At 39.3% G+C, this 21,925-nt stretch overlaps 1 protein-coding gene across 4 annotated transcripts in view; it reads left to right on the top strand.

The window, feature by feature from the left end:
* The window catches only part of LRCH1 (leucine rich repeats and calponin homology domain containing 1), a 192,914-nt gene that overhangs the window by 124,462 nt on the left and 46,527 nt on the right, over nt 1-21,925 (top strand). For all 4 annotated transcript variants that reach the window (XM_037800323.1, XM_037800324.1, XM_037800325.1 and 1 more), the window contains exons 5-14: nt 18-154; nt 962-1,089; nt 2,200-2,263; nt 6,318-6,423; nt 8,451-8,578; nt 12,649-12,716; nt 14,225-14,311; nt 18,531-18,620; nt 18,724-18,760; nt 21,727-21,780. In XM_037800323.1, the coding sequence (XP_037656251.1) occupies nt 18-154; nt 962-1,089; nt 2,200-2,263; nt 6,318-6,423; nt 8,451-8,578; nt 12,649-12,716; nt 14,225-14,311; nt 18,531-18,620; nt 18,724-18,760; nt 21,727-21,780 (899 nt within the window). The remainder of the gene's footprint in view (nt 1-17; nt 155-961; nt 1,090-2,199; nt 2,264-6,317; nt 6,424-8,450; nt 8,579-12,648; nt 12,717-14,224; nt 14,312-18,530; nt 18,621-18,723; nt 18,761-21,726; nt 21,781-21,925) is intronic.

The following is a 21,925-nucleotide window of genomic DNA, read 5'->3' as shown; positions in this document are numbered from 1 at the left end:
TTTTCCTATTCTTTTAGAACTAGTAGATCTTCCCTTGGTAAAGTTTGACTTTTCCTGCAATAAAGTGCTGGTGATTCCGATTTGTTTTAGAGAGATGAAGCAGCTGCAAGTATTACTGCTTGAGAATAACCCTCTGCAGTCTCCTCCAGCCCAGGTAAGAGCCCTTGCCCCAAAGCCGTTACCAGGATATGCTATAGAGCATAAGCCGCTCTTAGCAGAGCTGATTTTTTGGTCCTTTCTTGAATTCATGAGGTATCAGACCTGATCACAAACAATTGCAGTCTCTAGAAAAATTAAACCTGCATCGAAGCTGTTTATCTGCCTTTGACTCGCAATTCTGGTCACCCCAATCCTAGAATTATATGTTTGAGTGTTTTATCCTTCAGACATGCATTTGAAACTTTTCTGTGGAGTGTGTTGTATGGCTTACAAAGTTATATACTCCTTATGTTAATGGTAGGCAGAATTCAAGCTCAAATATTAAACTGTATGTGAACAAAGTCTGATTTCAGATTAGTCATACAAATATTTTTAGTTCTATCTTCTTTTAAAATAATTTAACAGCTTCTTAAATCTACAGTAATTTCTAAGCTCTTCTTTGTTCTCTGATAGGCATGAAAATAATTTGTAGTCTTTGTAGTCTTTTATAATTGGAGCATTGTGAGGCCAGTTGTATGGCTTTTATACTTTTCATGCTACTTATACTTAAATGTGTTTTTCTTAGAGTTTTGTAGTTTATTGCAAGAAAAAATTAGAAATTGCTTGAACGTAGTATGGTTTTCTATACAAAGAAGAATTTGGAGAAAATGATTTCTGAAATTCTTGTTTTGCAGAGGTCAATTTTGGTACATTGTTAATGGTGGACTTAAAAAGAAAATCAAAATTTTCAGAGCCAGCTATCTGATGTGCGCCTTTTGTTTTGCCATTAACAAATACATGTGCGTTATTAATTTCTCCATAGGTTTGCACAAAGGGCAAAGTGCACATATTCAAGTATCTGAGCATTCAAGCCTGCCAAATTAAGACAGCAGATTCCCTTTACCTGCACACAATGGAGAGGCCCCAACTACCCCAGCACGTGGAAGACAGGTGAGCCCTTCTGCCGCCACTCGGTGAACTGAGAAAGGCCCAGGCCCTCCAGGTAACGAACTTCAGAAAACTCATTTACCTCAAATGATTCAAGTATATAACTAGGAGTTTCAGAAACAAGAAAGAGGAAATTGACTCAGTAGATAACATTTTGGCATCTTTCAAATCTCATCTCCCTCTCCTAATCAGTCCTTCCTGAGTACTTTATAAACACACACAGATATGCACACTAGATGTTATATAAATGTAGATGTTTTTGCTTATCCTTAAAGTAGTCATATGAAAGCGCAGCATGGCTTTCTAACATTAATTTTTAACATGCATCTAGAACAATGTTACAGAAAACTGTAGACTTCATTTCTTTATTGTCTTTTAAAAGTGCAATGTGTTTAGTTTTCTCCATTTCCTGTTTAGAACGGAAGAGTTAGAATCCTTTTACATGTCCTTGAGCTTTTTGTTGTATAAATTAAGCCTTGAATTTTCAGAGGATAAAGTTCCCATGCTGAGCACACTTATAGAAACACAGGCCTTTTTCTATTTCTGCAGTCGTTGCTGCAGAAATTTTTTCCTTAACTTTTTGCTAAACAAGGTGACCTAAAATCTCAGCCTAGCCATGTACTTCCTTTACAAAATGCTTAAAGTATGTATTCACTATTTTGTTTTTTCATGAACACACTATCAGATTTATTTAATCATCAGATAAAAGTTTACAGAGTTATTGAAAGTAACCACATTTTGTAACATAAAAGGTAAAACACTTAGGTAGCTCATTCCTTTTTTATACTAGAATCATTAAAACAAGAAAAGCCACACTGGTTCAAAGAAACTTGACATCTTAGAGCAGGCTACTTGGTTAGAGCCTAAATACATGAAGCCCTCAAGATAAAGATTTTATCTCGTACTATCATTAGGTAGAACAAGCATCTGATTTTCATTTGGCCCAAATCTTAGTACTCCTTAATATTAGACTGATTTGTTTTATTGCCTTGAAATAATAATACAAATTGTTAAAGCAAAGTCATTGTTAGACTATAAATTGATAATCTTAGTGTGAACTTTCTGCTTTTAATTTTCTCTAAATGGATTCGATGTTGTCGACCTGTATCTCAGCAAGAAGGATTCTGATTCTGGTGTTGGAAGTGATAATGGAGATAAGCGATTATCGGCCACAGAGGTAAAGTTATTGGTTAGAGTTTTTCCTTCTGTGCTTCTAGATGTATCTGCCTGCCTTAGTGGAGCTCTTTTACTAAAGAGCGTTAACTCATCTGCAATTTCAAATCCTCCAAGTGTTACTTAAATATTAGCTGCTGTTCTTTTTCCTGCTTCTTTCATATTTTGGCAGTGCCCCAAGAGTAGAGTCCTTATCTTTTTTTGCCTCACCCTCTCCCACATTATCTACAATATTCTTGAATGCTTAATAAATATTATGGGATGACTAAATGGCATGCAAGTACCTATAAGCCCTTTTTTGGTAATATATTTGCTTTTAAGTCACAGAAAAATGTAGGGAAAAGTTGTTATCTGTATGTCAGAATGTTAAAGAATCAAGTATACAGTGCATTTTAGCTGTTATCCACAGGAAGTGCATTTATAAGTGGCTGTATTTTTCTTTATTAGAGAAGTAGTGGATTTATAGAACAATCATGCATAAAATACAGGAATCCCATATATTACCCTATTATTACTCCTTCCATTGGCATGGAACATTTGTTACAGTTGTTGAAAGTACATTTTTATAATTGTACCATTAGCTGTAGTCTGTGGTGTAACTTAGGGTTCACTGTGTAGTGTAGTTCCGTGGATATTTTTTTAATTGTTATTCTGTAGCCATATATGCCATCTAACATTTCCCCTTTTAATCATATTCAGGTATATATTTCAGTGCTGAAACATTTCTGTCATTCCAGATAGGAACCTTGTACATTTTAAGCCTTAATTTCCCATTGCCTATCCCTTATCTGTTCCCTGGTAACCTTGTAATACAGATTTTGACTCTATGAATCTAGTTTTCTAATTATTTCAAATCAGTGAGATCATACAATATGTATCCTTTTGTGCTTTATTTATTTCACTCAACATAATGTCTTCAAGGTTCATCCATGTTGTCACATGCATCAGGACTTCATTCTTTTTACGGCTGAAAAATATTCCATCATATGTATGTAACACATTTTATTTATCCATTCATTGGTTTATGGACACTTGTGTTGCTTCCAACTTTGGGCAATTGTGAAGAATGCCACTGTGAACATCGGTCTGCACCATGGCCATAATTTTGATTAAAATGTTTGTTTTCCTGAAGTTCTTAAATTCTGTTCTCTTCAGATAATTGGATGAACATTTGCTTATTTGTAAACTAAGAGACCGTACACATTAGCGATCCTATAATCATTATAAATAGATCTCCATGAATGCACTTAGTATCTCACGTATAGTCCGTAAGAATTCCCTTGAGTCTTATTCTAACATATCATTAAATGTGACTTCTTGAACCAGGGAACTGGAAGACATGGAAACGTACTGAGTTTTTTAAGTTACTGAGTTTTGAAACATTATGGTACTCTTTGCCGATGTAATTAATGGGTCAGTTGTGCATCTAAAGGAGCCACATTTTTATTATGTGTCACTCCAGAAAACAGCCGTTTCCCAGTTCTGCTTTGGTCTTTGAGGTTTAATACATAACTAAGATATTTGAATTTGGTTTCCACAAAATGCTTTATAAAGAAGTGTACTGAAAAAAAATGAGGGTCCCTTAAAATTTTTCTAGCGTAACACATTTGAACAGAAGACAACTCAGTAGGAAGGAAAAGCACTTCAGTGACAATAAAAGAAAATGACTCTCATGAAGTCACATTAATAGTTTACTAGGTTCCTGGGGGAGGGAGGGGAACAGGGCTAACCCAGTGCTTTATGAGCTGTTTTTTAATTCTTCCCCCTCAACTTTATTAAAAGTCCTGAGTCCCCTCAAATGTGCCATTGTTTCTGAAATTATTCACCCAATGCTTATTTTCTATTAAATTAAAGCAGGCTGTGTTTTATCCTTTATGTATTTTCTAAGAATAATTAAGTGCATTAATAAAGCATTACACAAAGGACTTCATTATCCTTTTGTTCTCACTTAGAATAAATAGGATGCTAATAGCATTCTAAAAGGAGGCCAAGCATTTATTCTCTCCCTTTTAGTTAGATGCATATTTTTGGAATTTTGCTAAATTTTTCAGATGTGGGGAGTGGGAAGGAAGAGAGAGTATGGAACAGATTATACACGGCAGAATAAAATGCCCAAAGCTTCCCTTTGGCTTTTTCTTGTCTCAGTTTGTAGCCTCATTACCTGAGCAATACCTCCAAGAAATTTATTCTTGAGAATGCTAAGGTTTCTGAATTATCCTTTGTGGCTTTCTGTTTTCACTTTGTTTGGCAAAGATGTTGCCATCTGTGATCCATTCATCACACTCGCCAATTATCTCATCGTGGGATTCCAGGATCCCACCTCCTTGCTTTTCTTTGGTTGTTGCCATCATCTGGTTGATTTTGCATTTGTCACTGAGAAATTAAAACATACTGTTGTCAAGATAAACAAGCAAGAAAGTGTGGGGCTTGATGAATAGTTGTGTAATGAATGAGATACACAGTTGTGTTCTGCCAGTTTGAAACAATTTTTGTATCAAAAAAAGTAAAAACAAACAAGTACTCTGTAAGTAGTAACCTCCAGTGTTTAGGAGTAAACCACAATCCAGAAATGTGTTCTCTGGAGGTTCTTGGTCACTGTGATTTGCCAAGGTTTGGACTAAACAGCAACACTAAAATGATGACAGGAAAATAAATGAGGCTCTATATTTCATTTGTGACAAAACATCAATTTGTGACAAAACATCAATTTCATTTGTGACAACCATCAATTAGCTGGTGTGGGAAAGGAGACCCCCAGAGAGAACCAACTCAGATTACTAAACCAAAGACTTATTCTGAAAATCACAGAGAAGGCTTACTCCTTTTAAGTACTATGCTTTTATATATTTAATGCAGCACCGTCCACTTAAAAAAGGGAAATAAGCCACAGGCCAATGTTGTACATAAGATACACTGCAAATTAAGGATATTTTGTCACAGAGGAAGACTGCCCACTTTTTGTGACTAGGCTTATGAGACTTAATAAATTAGCTTTGTCACCAGATCTCAGAGTCCCATTAAAACAATCAATTAGACTTAGGGCTAATAGGAGAGTGTATTTTACAATTAATACTTTGTTCTGTCTGGTATTACACAATCCTGTTTATTGCCCTGGCTCTTAGGTTAGGAAATGATAGGCACCTGAGAAGATTTCAGCTCAAAACGCCTGCACACTTAGGTATATACCCAAAAGAATTGAAAACAGGAGCTCAACCTTTTACACTGATGTTCATAGCAGCATTATTCACAATTGCCAAAAGGTGGAAACAATCCAAGTGTCCATCAACAGATACATGGATAAGCAAAATGGGGTGTGTGCATGCAATGGAATATTACTCAGCCATAAAAAGTATGAAGTTCTGATACGTGCTACAACATGGGTAAGCCTTGAAGACATCGTTCTAAATGAAACAAGCCAGACACAAAGGGACACGCATTGTGTGCTCTCATAGATAGGATAAAATCAGAATAAGCAGATTCATAGAGACAGAAAATAGATTAGAGGTTGCCAGAACTAGGGGGAGGGAAAATGGGGAGTTACTGCTCTTCATTTCTGTTTGGCGTGCTGAGAACATTTTGGTAATGGAGGGAGGTGATGTAGCATAATGTCGCAAATGTAATTAATGCCACTGAATTGCACACTTAAAAATGGTTAAAATGTCAACATTTTGTGCAGTCTCTATGCTACCACAGTAAAAAAATATAAATTTTTTTTAAAATTTTTAATGTGCGTACATACAGAGAAGTGTTTTAAGTGTTAGCTCAGTGTATTTTCACAGATGAACACACCCATAAAACCAGCTCCCAGTTCAAGAAACAGAACTTTACCCGCCCTCCAAAAAGCCTCACTGGTGCCCTGTTCCCACCTCCAGAGCAACTACGATCCTGACTTCAAACACCATGGATTAGTTTTGCCCAGTTTTGAACTTATATAAGCAGAATTGTTTTCCCTCACATGTAGTGGTTATGAGAGTCACAAGGTGTTGCCTTATCACATGGCATTCTCTTTATCAACATTGGTAACACTTCTGCCTTGAAACCAATTTCTCTCTCTTTAGCCTTCTGATGAAGACACTGTTAGCCTCAATGTGCCAATGTCAAATATCATGGAAGAAGAGCAGGTCATCAAGGAGGACTCCTGCCACCGCCTTAGCCCCGTTAAAGGTCTGACAATGAAAGATGGGGATAAAGTACTTGTTATGTTTTTGAAGTTCTGTTTTAAATTTGCACAAATCTGGCCATGGTAATAGTTTCTGCTTACCAAGCACTTCCTATGCATTCGGTGCTGCTGATTTGTGAGGGTAGCTCAGATAAAGCTCAAAGCTCTGAGATGGATATGCTAAGTATCTCCATTTTATCAATGGGGATACCAGAGTTCAGAGAATTTAAGTAACTTCTCAGTGGTCACACAGCAGGAGAACTAGTGTCATTCTGGTGATTTATACCACAGTCTTTAAATCTATTCTCTGAAAGAAAATACTGATATGAAAGAGAAATTGGTTAGGACAATTCTAGCTGCTGTAAAAGAAAAGCTTCAAATCTCAGTGGCTTAACACAGTCCAAATTACGTCAAAATGGGGGTTACTGACTGGCAGGCAATTTCCCTCCAAGCAGTGATTGAAGGACCAAAATTCTTTTCCTCTTGTGAGCCACCATCTTCAATACAGGGCATCCAAGCTTTCTATATCCTTCTGTTTCATGCCAGAAGAGAAAAACCAGGAGGATTTGCCCATGGAGGTTTGTGTGGACTGGGTCTAGAATTGATACCCATCACTTATCAGCTGGACTTTGTTACTTGGCCACACCTGATTACAAGCTAGGATGGGAAACACAGTTGAGATGTGTGCCCAGGAGTCTACTTGACTTTGGACAAGTCAATTATCCTGTAAAATGAGATAATTAGATTAGCTAAGCTCTGAGGTCCTTATGCTTTAAATTCTGTGTTTCTTTAATAATCATCAAAGTATTCACAATATGCTGTACATCTTTTGCACCTTCAATAGCGCAGTTTTATAATTTATACCTTGGTGAGAACCCCCTCAACAGATTATATTGTGGCAGTATTTTGATTGCTGCTTTTTGCTCAGTGAGGCCCAGATACTGAATTTAATTGTTACTGATTTGTGGCAGAGATGATTTTGTGACATACCAAGAATGGAGAACTGGATTGATATGCAAATTATTTCCCTCTTCATTTTGAATGTACTCTTAGCAATGGGAGAGCCATTTTGACCAACTCAACATAGAAAGCCAAGGTTTAGTGTTTGCTTTCACTTCTTATGTTTGCATTTTTAAGTTTAGCATTTAAGTGGTGCATTTATGTTTACCAGAGATTAAATGGAACCACCCATTGTCCATCTTCATGCAGAAATGCAACTCTGTACTTTATATAAAAATACAGCTCTGTCACTGTTAATTCAAATAAACTTTATAATATTATGCATTATAGGAAGTGGTGTTTTAGGCAAATATTTCAAATAAAAGAATAAAATAATTTGTTACCAATGAGTTTTTTCCCCTCCATTCTGCAAGTGGATATTTTGCTGGTGAGGAGTTGTGAACAGGTGCCCCTGTTTGATCCTTTTTCATTTTTGGATCATTCGAAGAGATCTCTGGAACAATTGTAGCTAGGTGTGCTCTGAGAGTGCTCTGGCCTCTTCTTTGGTTATTATGGCTTTTGGGTTCTTAGTCCCCTGCCACACTCTTCCTTGACCTTGTTTTCTCTCAAGAACAGGAGTTGTGTTTGACTAATTTTTACTAAGTCCCTAGAGTGCTTAACATAATACTCATCATTTAATAGTTGCTCAATAAATATTTGTTGAACGTTAAATTTGGAATAGTTAGGTAGTCATATTATCGATAGCACAGAACCCCCTTTTTTACTTTCATTTTTCTGTTCCTTAAAAAAGTAAGGAAATTTCAGTTCTTTCATGAGGAACCACGCCATAAAGAGGCCTTGGCTTCAGTGGCGTTTGGGGCTTTCCATTTCTTTTACTTTTCTTCCTCTTCTTCCTCCTTTTCTCATCTTTTTTTCACATCCTGCAGGAAAGAGAAAGCTGAGTTCATTCATGTACCTCCTTACGAGGTAAGAGAGAAGGCTGAAACAATTAGATAACATGTTTGAGGATCATTTGTGCTTTGCTCACCTGTTGTTGAAATAATGCTCTCTACCTTCGTCTATATTCTAACAGGGGAGTTTCATCAGGAGTTTCATCTGGAGCCTTCCCTTTTGGGTGACAGTGACAACTCAGGAGAAGAGAGAGACCAGTATACTGATGGAGCACAGGTTCTCCATTCAGAATTTATGAGCTATATTAAGGCAAGTGTTCGAGGAGCATGAGGTTTGCTCATTTTTCTCTTTTTGGAGCCTGAGAATTTAAAAGTCCAAAGTTACTAATCAGTCAACTTAAATATCCAGCTTGCTGTAACTTGCCTCAAGCCTTTATCATTTCTTCTCAAAGGTAGGCTTGTCTATTTTGTCACATTTGGAGTGTGCCATGCACACTTCTCTGTTTTGTCTGCATATGTATATGATAGTCTTTTAAATTGCTCTACTTTCCATTACTCAATACATCCATCAGTTAGCAAATTACCATTCAGAAAAGCTGAAGTAGACAAAATTTTACAAACACTTTTCACCGTATTCTAAGTGAATATTTTCTCGGGAGTACCTCCATAGTAGAAAGAAAAAAATGAAGAATTTTAGAATCTAGAAATGCATGTCTAATGTTTTGGAAAGTTCTCTTGAGGACACTTATTCCTGAGCTGCTTGTCATTGCTTTGGGGTGTTGAAAGGCTTGGTGAAGTTACTAAGTTCATAGTAACCCCAAAGGGAAGGGAGAAAAATGGGCCCTTTTTCAAAGCAGGTAGTTAAGGCTCTGCTTCAAGAAATGATTTGGCGCCTCTGTATTTCCACCAGTCCTGCTTATTCCAGGTTGTAGCACCCAGGAATCCTGGGGATCATTGTTTTGGTAAAATTCGGGTTCCCCTGGGCTTGTGAGAGATAATGGTCTCTGCGCTAATCTGTTGGGACCAAGAATGGGTTCTCCAAGGGCTCACTCTTATTTTCTGAGGACTGTGGCACGAAGGCTGGCTCAGTCCACACAAAAGTCTCAGGCATTGTCTTCAAGAGATTGGGGGGAAAACAGCTGAATTTAACCCGGTGCAAGACCCTGGGACATCAGTAGCCAGAAGCTGCCTGTGCTCAGGAGGCCGTTAGACGCTCAGTAACGAGACTTAAGTGAGTTCACACACATAAGGGTGTGGAAAACCAACTAAAATGATTACAGAAGTTAAAAGGAAGGATAAAACAAAGAAAGTCTTAACTCTGTATTCTCCACGTCTAATCCATTGTAATCTGTCTCTTTTTTTGAAGATATCTTAACACTCCTTGCCTCATTTCTGCCATTAACTCAGCTGAAGCCTCAGCATTGCTCACTTAGAGACTATAGGAGCCCCTGTGCTCACCCAACACCCTCCGCACACACCCACACACACACACACACCCTCGCACACATACATGACCACACAAACACACGCATACTCAGACCCACAGACCTACTCATACACATGCTCATACAGGCATACACCCACACATGCTCACACATGCACACATACACAGGCCCTCAGACACACTTGGTCACACATGCACACTTACACTCATACTCTAGCATGCTATGCATGCTCACACCTGCCCACACATTCTCACGCATGCCCACACACTCACTCTCATGCCCTCACAACACATACACATTCATGCACACTCACATATGCACACACCTGCACATGTTCACACATACGCATTCACACACACTTACATAGGCTCTCACACACACTTACATAGGCTCTCACACTTGTTCACACATGCACATACCCACACTCATACTCATGTGTTCACACATGTCTACACACTCACACTCACCCACATACACACTCAGACTCACACTCATGCAGACTCACACATGTACATGCATACACATGCACATTCACATACACAGATACCCGCACACACATTTGCTTATGCACACACACTCACATGGGCTCACAATCATACACACTCTATATATTCTGCCACCAAGCATTTTCCTGAAATCCAGATCCAATCACATCACTTTCAGGCTGGTGCTTCTCACAAGACTCTCCCAGATTTGACCCCTGTCACTCAGCTCCATGGGGGCAGTAAGACGGTCATGAGAACATGGAAAATTGGGGTTTTGTCTCTATTTTATGAAGAGTTCATCTTAAGTAAGATGAACACTCTGAAGAATATGATTAGCAGTTGCTCAAATTCAAATTCTGAAGGAAAACAGTCTGAGATAAGTAAAATAAAGAGTATCATTTTGGAAAAGCAAATTGCCCCAGACTGAGAGATTTCAAGAAGCAAAAGCCTCCGTGGAAATGACTACTCTACAGAATGGATTCTATGGGCAGAGATGAGAGGGGTCAGCAGGGTGTGGAAATCGCCTCAGTACATGTTTGCTGGGCCTCCCAAGACACTTTCCTTGTGAGGTCAGGAGAAGGATGGTAATAGTGAAATAAAACCTCATCTATAGCACGTGAAAGGAAAAGTAGCCCACTGAAAACCAGGCCCATTTTAGCCTTGACCTCTGACACTTTACAACTCTGGGAGCATGTGTGAATCTGCCTTTGCACTTTATCTCTCCCTTGATGAGCAGTTGTTTGTGCTTCACATGATCCTGTTTTCTCTTCTCTACTGAACCAGCATCTTGTACTTTTGTAACTATAACCATCTAACTTTGAAAAAAAATCAGTAAGCCCAACTTTGCATGCTGAGAAGATAGACACTCTGTACTATTGCCTCCCTTTGGTGAAAAAGTTGAAACTCAGAAGGCAATACCTGAGGACAGTGCAGTTGAAGCCCAATGAGAGAAGAGAAGAACATGTTTTGGGGGGGTCATTTCTGGTAGTCTGTGTTCATGGGTGAATTTAAAATGCATTCATTGGATACTGGCACAGAAATTTATGTACTGACTTTATTATTCATGAAAAGTATAATCAATATAGAAAATGTCTCAGTTTTTCTGGTCAGAGACCAGTATTGAGCAGGTAGCCGCTTCCTCAAGGAAAAACTCTCTGTAAGTGACACATCTGGAGAATTGGCTGGTTCCCGAGCGAGTTAATGAAGTGCCGGAACCTTGACACAGAAAACGGTCCTTTTGTCTGCGGTTCCTTCCTTGCCAGGGAAATGTACCCTCATTCAAGGGTGGCTTCCTTTCTAGCTGTCAGTTGAGTTAAAGCGGCATTTCTTTATGTCGGAGATGAAAGTGGAGGGAAACGTGTGAAAGACCAAGTATGGGACACACCTTTCTAAATATTCACTCCCCCTACATTGGGGAAAAGGGGTGGGGGAGAACATGTCAGTGAATTCCAGTGTTGTACATGTGCAAACCATTAGACACACCTCGATGTATTTTTCTGTTGTTATATATTTTATAGTTTCCTTATTCCCACCAACACACACACACACACACATACCTCCTCTCACAAAAGCTAGAATGTGCATGCACATGTGACAGACAGACCCATGGGAGGGGTCTCTCAAGGAGGAACCGAGAGGGCAACAAGGAATCCAGTGAAGTTGCGAATTTCTGACTCTAAGCTCACAAGTGGTGTTCTAGATTGCTAATGCTGCAGGAATGCAAAACACCAGAGATGGACTGGCTTTTATAAAAGGGGGTTTATTTGGTTACACAGTTACAGTCTTAAGACCATAAAGTGTCCCGGGTAACACATCAGCAATCAGGTACCTTCACTGGAGGATGGCCAATGGTGTGCAGAAAACCTCTGTTAGCTTGGAAAGCACTTGGCTGGCATCTGTTCCAAAGTTCTGGTTTCAAAATGGCTTTCTCCCAGGACGTTCCTCTCTAGGCTGCAGTTCCTTAAAAATGTCACTCTTAGTTGCACTTGGGGTATTTGTGCTCCCTTAGCTTCTCCGGAGCAAGAGTCTGCTTTCAACGGCCGTCTTCAAACTGTCTCTCATCTGCAGCTCCTGTGCTTTCTTCAAAGTGTCTCTCTTGGCTGTAGCTCCTCTTCAAAATGCCACTTTCAGCTGCACTGAGTTCCCTCTGCCCCTCAGCTCATTTATATGGCTCCACTGATCAAGGCCCACCCTGAATGGGTGGGGCCACACCTCCATGGAAATATCTCATCAGAGTTATCACCTACAGTTGGGTGGGGCGCATTTCCATGCAAACAACCTAATCCAGACATTCCAACTTAATCCCCATTAATATGTCTGCCCCACAAGATAGCATCAAAGAACATGGCTTTTTCTGGGGGACAAAATACATTCAAACTGGCACAGATGGTGCCCACATTGGTGTTGACTGGCCTGTGGTTCTCAGGAATCCCGTGTGTTCCTGTCCACAGGGTAGGACGGAAGACTGTGAAGAGCTGTTACGGATAGAAGAGGACACGCAGTGGCCAACAGAGGGGTTGTGAGTACTGCAGCTCAGTTATGGGCCTCTCTTCTTGAAATTTCACTTTTTAAGCAGAACAGAAGCCCTGTCATGATAGAACCCGGACTAGTTGTCCTTTGGGCTGGCTCGCGGTGACATTGTTAAGAAGTGGCCCATTGTCCTGCATCTGATGCTTGTTGTCAGAGGATCAGGAAAACACCGTCCAAAGTCTTAACCTTCTTCTTTGCCCTTCAGTATTATCTGATTTGAAGCTTTGGATAGACATGTGACTCAGGGAATTAGACAGAATTTCTGGACTGGAGGGTCTGGATTCCTTGCCTTTGCCTGAGGACACCAACAAATGCACCTCAAGCCGTCTGTAGAGCTGGCTCCCCCTTCTTGACCCAGTGTTTTCTGGTTATTGAACTGAGAAGACCATATAGCTCTGTTGCCCTGGCCTGAATATAGTAATTGTAATAGCCAACACTTAATTGCCCCTACATTTCACAGATGACAAAACTGAGGCACAGAAAGATGGATTATCTTGCTCTAGGGTCACAGGGTTAATAAGTAGTAGGGCCAAGGTTTGAACCCAAAGAATCTTGCCCCAGACCCTTGTACTCTGCTGCCTATGGAAGCTTCATTGGGAAGATTTACAGGGGAGCATATGACTCATCTTACCAGAAGAGGAACCGTTTCCAAGGAAATCAAGTTTGGACCATGGGATTAGTAGATTTTAGGTTCCCAGGATTCTGTTTTCCACGGTCTGGGATATAGGTCTGAACCTTCCAGGGTGCATCGTGTTTGTTTTTTCCCCTAGTGAGGATTTACCACATTGTTGAAAAGTTTCTCCACTTACAGAAAGACATTGGCTTACATTTTGGAGTGGAAAGGGGGTCAACACGATCAAATCTTTCTTGCCCTTTAAAACTATTATAAAAATAGCCTTCCAAATCAGTCTAGTATTACCATCTGTTCCTGAGATATATTTCTGAGGCCGAGGTCTCTTAGCTTGATCGTAGAATCATTAAACTATAGGGAAAGAATTCTCAAACTGTATAAAGCTTTGGAATCTCATTCTCAATCTTATATCCATTGTTTTTGACTCCAGCTGGAGATGAGTATCATCTGTAGAGTTTCATGGAAAATATTCAAATGCTTAAGCCCCAGACATACCTGGGAGCATCGAGTCTGGCTATTTTTTTTTCTTTTTTTAAGCTCTACAAATGATTTTATTGCATATTGAGCCTGGACTGAGAACCCCTGTCCCCACACTGGTCCTGTACTATCTGGCCCCATGTGGAAATACCCTTCCTAGCAGATAGAGGCTCATGGGCATTGAAATTTTTCATGAGCTCCTTTATGGCAGACCTGGGCTTCCATTACTCTGGTGCCTTGCCAGCTGCCGGCACATCCTGGTTGTAACGTTGACTTTGTCACAATCACTTTTTTTGTTTGTTAAATAGGTTTTTGAAAGTTTACTTTCAAACTAGGTGATTTGTGCTTCAGTGATCCATTTTATTCTCATGTTTGGTTTCATATTGCAGGATAAATTCATCCAAAAACCAGGACATGGATATAGCAATGATTGAGCAGCTGAGAGAAGCAGTAGATTTGCTGCAAGATCCTGACAGGTAAGCGGGTCTTTCCTGGGTCCAGGTTTCACGTGTATATAGCACATACTCATTTATTGAGCACATTATCTCCATTAGAAAATACCTAGATCCATAATTTGGGGTCAGTCTAACCACCACCAAACAAAGAAAAGTCATTTTAACTGCCTATTTCCCCAGGAACCAAAAGCCAAAGAGTCAAACTTCCGGAGAGACTGAGATTCATCCCCCCTTCCCCAACCCCCGAGATGGTGCATTTGTGAAATTCATTTGGGAATTTTTGAGAAAATTCTGAGAAAATAGAAATATGGTAAAAGTGCAAATTTTTTATTGTTTAAGGTGAACTACCCCGTTTTATATGGAGGATTTTCTAGAAGTGAAGAATCAGCATATCAAGTACTACTCTATTTATAGCTGATTGTGCCAAATATATGTTAACTAAATATAACATTTCTGAAGATTTGGGTTGCAAGAGAATCTTTCTAAAATTTGAATTCATCTTTGTCAATAATAAAAACCATATGATATACATACATATATATATATATATTTCTTAGGGATAATGAAATTTCCATTGTCAAAGTGTTTTTCAGCAAGACCATATATTGGGTATCAGGTAGTAACTGCCTTATTGTTAGAGAAATAGATCCAAAGTTTGTCCCTGGTTCACTGTTGAGAAGTTCTGGGAATTTAATTATGAGGATGCTGTGGTTTTGTTATATGATGAACATGGAAATCACACCACAGCAAATTCTAATGGGGTCTGGGAATTTATGAAGAGTGTGGTTGGTGAGTCCAAATGCCCGTGAAAGAACATCACCAGTGGTATCTGGCCCTGGGCACGCAGAATTGTGACGTGCTTGTGTTGAGGACAGCTGGAAATCTTTAGTAATTGATTTGAAAAGCATTTCAATTCTGCAGACATTAACTGAGTGCTTAGAGCATGGGAAGAGCTACAACATGCTCCTTGGGGAATATAAAAATGATCAAGACACAGCCCTTGCCTGCTAAGAACTTAAAACTATAGTATCTAGAGATTGCACTCCCGCCACCCCGGCTGTTATTTATAAGTGATTGATCTAAATGCTAGAAATGGAGGTTAAAAAAAAACCCAGCTAGACTGAGTACTGATCCCAGCTGGAAAAGGGGAGAAGGACAGGATATGGAACTAGGACCTTTAACAACTGGCTAAGCAAGTTGTGGATTGAATGACAATCTTGGGCAAAGGCATGGGGGTCAAGAAGAGCAGGGAAAGCTTGGAAGATTTCAGGCACATCAGTGTTCTCTGTCACTTGTGGAACTTTTTCAGAACAGAGATACCCTGGCACTACCCTGGAACTTCTGGGTGTGGGGCTATTCCCATCTGTTGAAAGTTCCATCAGTGTTTCCAACGTCTGCCAGGATTGAGGATCACCAGAAAGGCAGTTTAGAGCAATTTGGGGATTGACTTTGGAAACCATGCTAAGGGCCTGAGGCTTTAACGTGCAGAGGGAGGCAATGCTGTTTCTACAAATACAATTGTCCATGTTGTTAACTATCCTCAGGGCCTGGGTTAATGGACACCTGATCAAGTTGTGTTCAAAGAACTGAGTTTCACAGGCTGAACCAGGGCAGTTAGGGAGAGGGTACATGTGTGTGTGCGTGTGTGTGCGTGCATGTGTGTGTGTGTGTGTGTGTGTATGAGAGAGACATTTTTAGGAGTCAGGGAGGAGCCTGACTAGGGGAAAGAGCAGAATGCCACTTAGCTCTACCACTAACTTGGGTAAGTTATCTAACTTCTCTGCTCCTTACTTTCCTTCCCTGTAAGATGGGGTTAATATCACCTACCTGTTAATCTTGTTAGGATTTGAAATGATATATAAACCCCTAGCAGGAAAGTAAATTGGCAGAACTGTTCTAGAGATGAGTTTAGTGGCAGGTGACCAAAGTTTGAATCATTAAAACCTTTTGAATGAAGTCCAAGAATTTATCCAAAGGGACAAAGAGATAAGAACAAAGATTCTGGGGGAGAAAATAAAGATGTTTATGATAGCAAAAATCTGGAAACATGGCAGTGATCTAGCAACTTGGGAACACTTAAATGTATGATGACAATTGAGAAGTTGGCCAAACAGTTTTAAAAATTTTCACTGATGTTGTAAAATGTTCATTATATAATATTAACTTAGAAAAGCAGTTATAGAAATTCATAAAGTTGATCTCAATTATATTGAGAGACTTAGATCCCAATTTTATAAGAAGCCTAGAAAGAATTAAAATTGGAATAAATTCATCAAGATGTTTTTCTGTGGTTATTTCTAAATTATTAAATTTTCTTGTGTGCATTGAGGATACTCAGTGGCAGGTGCTGTTGTTCTCTTGGGTGATTGAAAGTGGGTGGTGAGAAGGATGGGAGGGAGCAGTCTGAGGTATTAGAGCCCCGAGCATCCTTCTGTGAGAGGGACCCCAGGGGGGTCATCGGACTTGAAGAGGGAGATGTTGGCTTCTCTTTACAATGTGCTGAACAGAACTCGAGGTTCTGATGTGGCATTGTTCATTGAAGTTTGGTTCTGGTACTTAGAGACATCTATTTGAAAGTCATTTTCATGGAGTGCTGCAGTAATAGAGGCTAAGATGAGGTCCCCAGGGACAAGCATGTTGATGAGAAGGAAACGAGTCCAGAATAAATCCTTGAAGACTTGAAGCTACAGAGGAAAGATCTCACCTTGGTTCTATATTTCTATCTTTTAAATTTCGTATCGCTTCTCTGATAAACACTTCTTATTAATGCTGGATTGGTTAACACCTGAGCACAAAAGCAAAAAGAATGGCCTTATTTGATAGGATGAGCATGGTGTGGAATCTGCTGCTGGAACCCAGTAGGAAGGTACAGGTGCCGGGAGGAAGGGGGTCCACTCTGGACCTCAGTTTCATCATCTTCCTCCTCTACAAGAAGTGGATGAGCTGAGCGCCTCTAAATTCCTTTCCTGCTAAAATGTCTGAGGCAATGAATTGCTAAGGATGTTGAGCAATGTGGAATGGAGGGCGTATGCATCTTTGAGGGATAGAACATTTCTAAGTAATCTTTTGAGGGACGTTTCATTTGCAACTTTATGGGATGCTATTCTAATTATTCTGTTGTAAAACTTTATGTGGATTTCATTTCCTCCCTAAAATAATCCACTGGTTTGGCTGCTTTAGATCCCTTGTGTTGATGCCGAAATGTTATTATAACATGATGATTCTAATTTTATAATAATGTTTTGTGCACTGGTGTGATGATAATAAACCAAGAGTCCTGTTTTGGCTTCTTATAGTAAGAGGGCACTTCAAGAGACCATTTATTTCTAGCTGCTTGGAGCTGAAAATTAGTCATAAAAAAAGTTTATATACACATTCAGTTTTTCCTTTAGCTCATCTTTCCTAGATCCAGGTTTTGTTTTGTTTTTTTAATTATTCAATAAATTTTTATTGAAACCCACTCTTCCAGGCATTGTTCTTTTTGTTTTTGTTTTGATTTTTAGTTAAGCACTGATTGTTGTATTCAGTTTCAGAGGTTTACATTTTATACAACTTTAAAATTTGAACATGTAATGGAATATTTCTCTCTTGTTTTGCCTTTATCTTGATTTCTTCTCAAGGATTTCTGATTTTTAGTTTGATAGTATTTTCAGTAGTCATGTAGAATATGAATTCTTTTAAAAGGGCTTTGTGATTTTTATATGACTTGGAGAAATGTCTGGTTTTATAGCTCTTAAAAAATCTCACTTATTAAAATTGCAGAGATTCAGACACTAAATAATAGACAATTTCAAAAATAAAAATGCATAGCAAACTGTTTATGAATTCTTATGTTTAAAATAAGAGCATCAGTGTGAATCAGAGAGTTTGTCCTATTAAAACCAAATGCCCCGGATGCATATTCCATAATGTAGTACTCTTAACAACTTTACTTATTTCTGTAAATTAATGAAATTCCAGAATAAAATTTGGTATATGATACTTATGAAGATTATGGCTTTCTTAGAAATTTCTGTTATGTAGCAAATAAATTTGGTTAAAATATAGGAAATTGAAAATTATATTTTGGCATGTGGTAGGAAAATACTGTGCAGTTTGAAAATTTTATCATAAACTTTTCATCACCTAATCCTAAAGAGATACTAAATTTTAAAACTAAAGATGTCCCAAAGCATTAGAATTTATTAAAAATAAAAGTTTAATAAATTTGCTTACATCTTTTTTCCCCCATACTCTTTAGATTAAGCACAGATATTACCAAGAGAAGTGTCGTAAACCTTTATCCCGTGGAATCAGCAGAAGCCTTAGAATTACAAGATTCTGCACTAAAGTATGTTTACCTTTTAATAACAAAAACAGATTGGTCCTTTTTAATTGAAGCACTTATGCTTTAAATTCCACCTTCTATGTTTTTTCTTTTCTTGTTCCTACAGTGGTCAGATACAGTTGGAGACATCTCCAGTGTGTGAGGTAAAGATGCTCTGAGATTAAGCACAGCTGGGGACCACATCCTGCCACAGAACACTGGCCACCATGTTCTGTAAAGACTTATGGGTGGGCGGGCCGTGGGGAGTATTTTCTAGTGTGGCCAGTATTCAGATTTGTTCATTCTTCAACGTTTTCCTCATTTTATCCATTTTAGTTCTCCAGCCTACCTGTTATACCGCACCTTCCATAAAAGATGAGAGTTGGCTATTTCTGTTCGATTCTCTAAATGTTTGGTGTGGGAAAGTCTTGCTGAGTGAGACCATGGCAACTAAGATATTGTGTCAGGAAACTGGGGGTCGCACCATTCGATGCATGTTTTAAACCCAAGAAAGGAGTCTATTAACTTGTCCAGATGAAAGTAAAGAACAAGACGAGAACAAACCATTCAGGAAATTTCCAGGAGGAAAAAAAGAATATAGCAAAGAGAAACTACTGGAGGTATTTGAGAACAGGATAAGGGGAGTTTGGGTAGAGTCACATGAGTTTGGAAGTGGGTGGTTGTGGAGAAAGCAATTTTGACGTAAAAGCAGGGATGAGCCTAGAGGATCTTAAAGGAAAATTCAATTACCCTAGTGATAGGAACCCAGGTTTGAGCTGGGGACAACCTTTTACATCCCTTCTTGAGTGAATGGGTTTAGAATGACTAATTCAGGTGCCGTGACTCTGTACAAGCCCATTTGTATTCCCCAAGGAGTCAGCACATGTACTGTAGTAAAGCAGTTTACATTCTTAAGTAGCTAAGTCTCTGTGCTAAAGAAATAAGGGAAAAGAGGGCAATAGCAGTAAAAAGCCTTGTCCCCACAGAGTGTGGCTTAGTTGTCAAGCATAGTGACTTGGGATTACATTGGGTGTCAGTCAGTCCAGGCTCAAAGGCTCACCATTACCATGGGCAAGTTAGCCTCTCTGAGCTTCACCTTCGTTTTCTGTGAATTGGGCTCAGAATAATCCCTGACGTAAAAATTAAATGAGATGATGCCACACAGGGCACCCAATAAGTGTTAGCTGTTATTGTTAGTCTCCTATTCTATTATTGCCATGGGCGTGGTCTTTAGATAAAAATCGCTGCACCACCTCTTTCCTGGGTGTGGGCATTATGGGATTGCACAATCGTGCAGTTTGTTTGCAGGCTGCCTTGGGCCCATGTCATCCAGCTCTCCATTTGAGACAGGCCTGCTGATAAGTCTACGCAGATACTCTTTTTGTTTTAAAGGCTTTAATTTGGAAATCATTTTAAATTTATAAAATGTTGTCCCAAAAAAGGCCATTTCAAGGAATATACATATATTCTTTTACCCGGATTTACCTATTATTAACAAACACTCCATTTGGGTTACCATTTGCACCCCCTCCCTCCCTCCATGTCTCTCTCTCCCTCTCCCTCCCTCTCTCTTTCTCTCTGTCTCTATTTCCCTCACTTCCCTGCTCCCTCTTTTTCTCCTTCCTCCCTCTCTCTTTCTCTTCCAATCCCCTTTCCCTTTTCTCACACACACACACACACACACACACACACACACACACACGCACACATATACATATAGAGTTCTTTTTTTAAATCATTTGAGGGTATGTTTCTTATATCATAGTCCTTTTCCCCCTAAACATTTCAGTGTGGGTTTTGTAATAACAGGTATTTCATCTTTTTTTTTTTTTAATTCAGTTTTATTGAGGTATGTCATCCATGGTGTACAATCAGCTGTTCACAGTACCATCTTATAGTTGTGCATTCATCACCCCAAACAGTTTTTGAACATTTTCCTCACTCCAAAAAGAATGAAAATATGAGTAAAAATAAAAGTAAAAAAACACACAAAGCATTCCATCCACCCCATCCTACCCTATTTTTCATTTAGTTCTTGTCCGCATTTTTCTACTCCTCTGTCCATACACTGGATAAAGGGAGTGGGAGCCACAAGGTTTTCACAATCACACAATCACATCGTTAAGCTACGTAGTTATGTAATCGTCTTCAAGAATCAAGGCTACTGGGTTGAAGTTCAACAATTTCAGGTATTTCGTTCTAGCTATTCCAATCCACTGAAAACTAAAAAGGGATTATCTATATAGCACATAAGAAGGCCCTCCAGAGTGACCTCTTGACTCTATTTGAAATCTCTCAGCCAGTGAAACTTACTTTGTTTCATTTCTCTTCCCCTTTTGGTCCAGAAGGCTTTCTCAGTCCCACAATTTTGGGTGCAGGATCATCTCCGGGAGTCATGTCCTGTGTTTCCAGGGAGATTTACACCCCCTGGGAGTCATGTCCCACGTAGGGCGGAGGGCAGGCCCATTTTTTTAATGGGGTCATTTGTCTTTTGGTTGTCAAATTCCCTCTGGAAGTGCTTCCAGGTAACTTCTCAGTGATACTTAGAGGCAGGTTGTCATCCTGGACCTTCTTCCGTGGCCAGTTACAAGCCCTGCACATTTTAACTTAACATTTTTTTCTTAAAACTTTCTCTTCACCACGATTGCCAAGGTAAACTGATGTTGAACTGGCAGCATGAGCTTTGCCCAGGTAATTTTGGGTCCAGGTAAATGTTTTTATGAACAGCTCCCCATATGATTCTTTGTATTGGGGAACTGCTGGCTTGGACCATTTCTGAAAGCCTGTAATTAAAGCAGGAGGTTGGGGGCTAGTTGGGGAGCCAGAGTGCAGTTTGGCTCGAGAACCAAGCAGGTAAATGGATGAACTGATGTTGACAGGCACTTTGGACAAAATTGTTTGCTCTGAGAAATCCCTTAGTTTGTGTGGTAGTTCAGATGTAGTCTTCTGTGAACAGAGCGTCATGGTTTTAGAAAATGTGAGTTTGACCTACTTAGCACAGTAATTAATTAATGTAATGTGTTGCATGCCTATGTGTGAAGGATATGATGGAAGAAGGAATGATGCAGTTCTTGCCTCAACAATTTTGCAGTCCAATGAAATATACCACACTTTTTTCTTCTTCTTTAAGGTGCAAAATGATCTCACCTTGCAGAATAACGGGAGTCAGTATTCTCCAAATGAGGTTAGTTTCCTGAAGGTTCATGGAAGCTGAGATATATCATAAAGGCTGAATTGGAGCATCTTTTACAGAAATATATAATCTAAGACTGTTGTACTTAATGAGTTAATTGAGGGTTGCAGATTGTGTGTGGATTCGATCTCATTCT

The sequence above is a fragment of the Choloepus didactylus genome, chromosome 12 (genome assembly GCF_015220235.1).
Source record: "Choloepus didactylus isolate mChoDid1 chromosome 12, mChoDid1.pri, whole genome shotgun sequence".
NCBI lineage: Eukaryota > Metazoa > Chordata > Mammalia > Pilosa > Megalonychidae > Choloepus > Choloepus didactylus.
The sequence above is the reverse complement of the archived record's forward strand: the minus strand, read 5'-3'. Positions and strand labels throughout refer to the sequence as shown.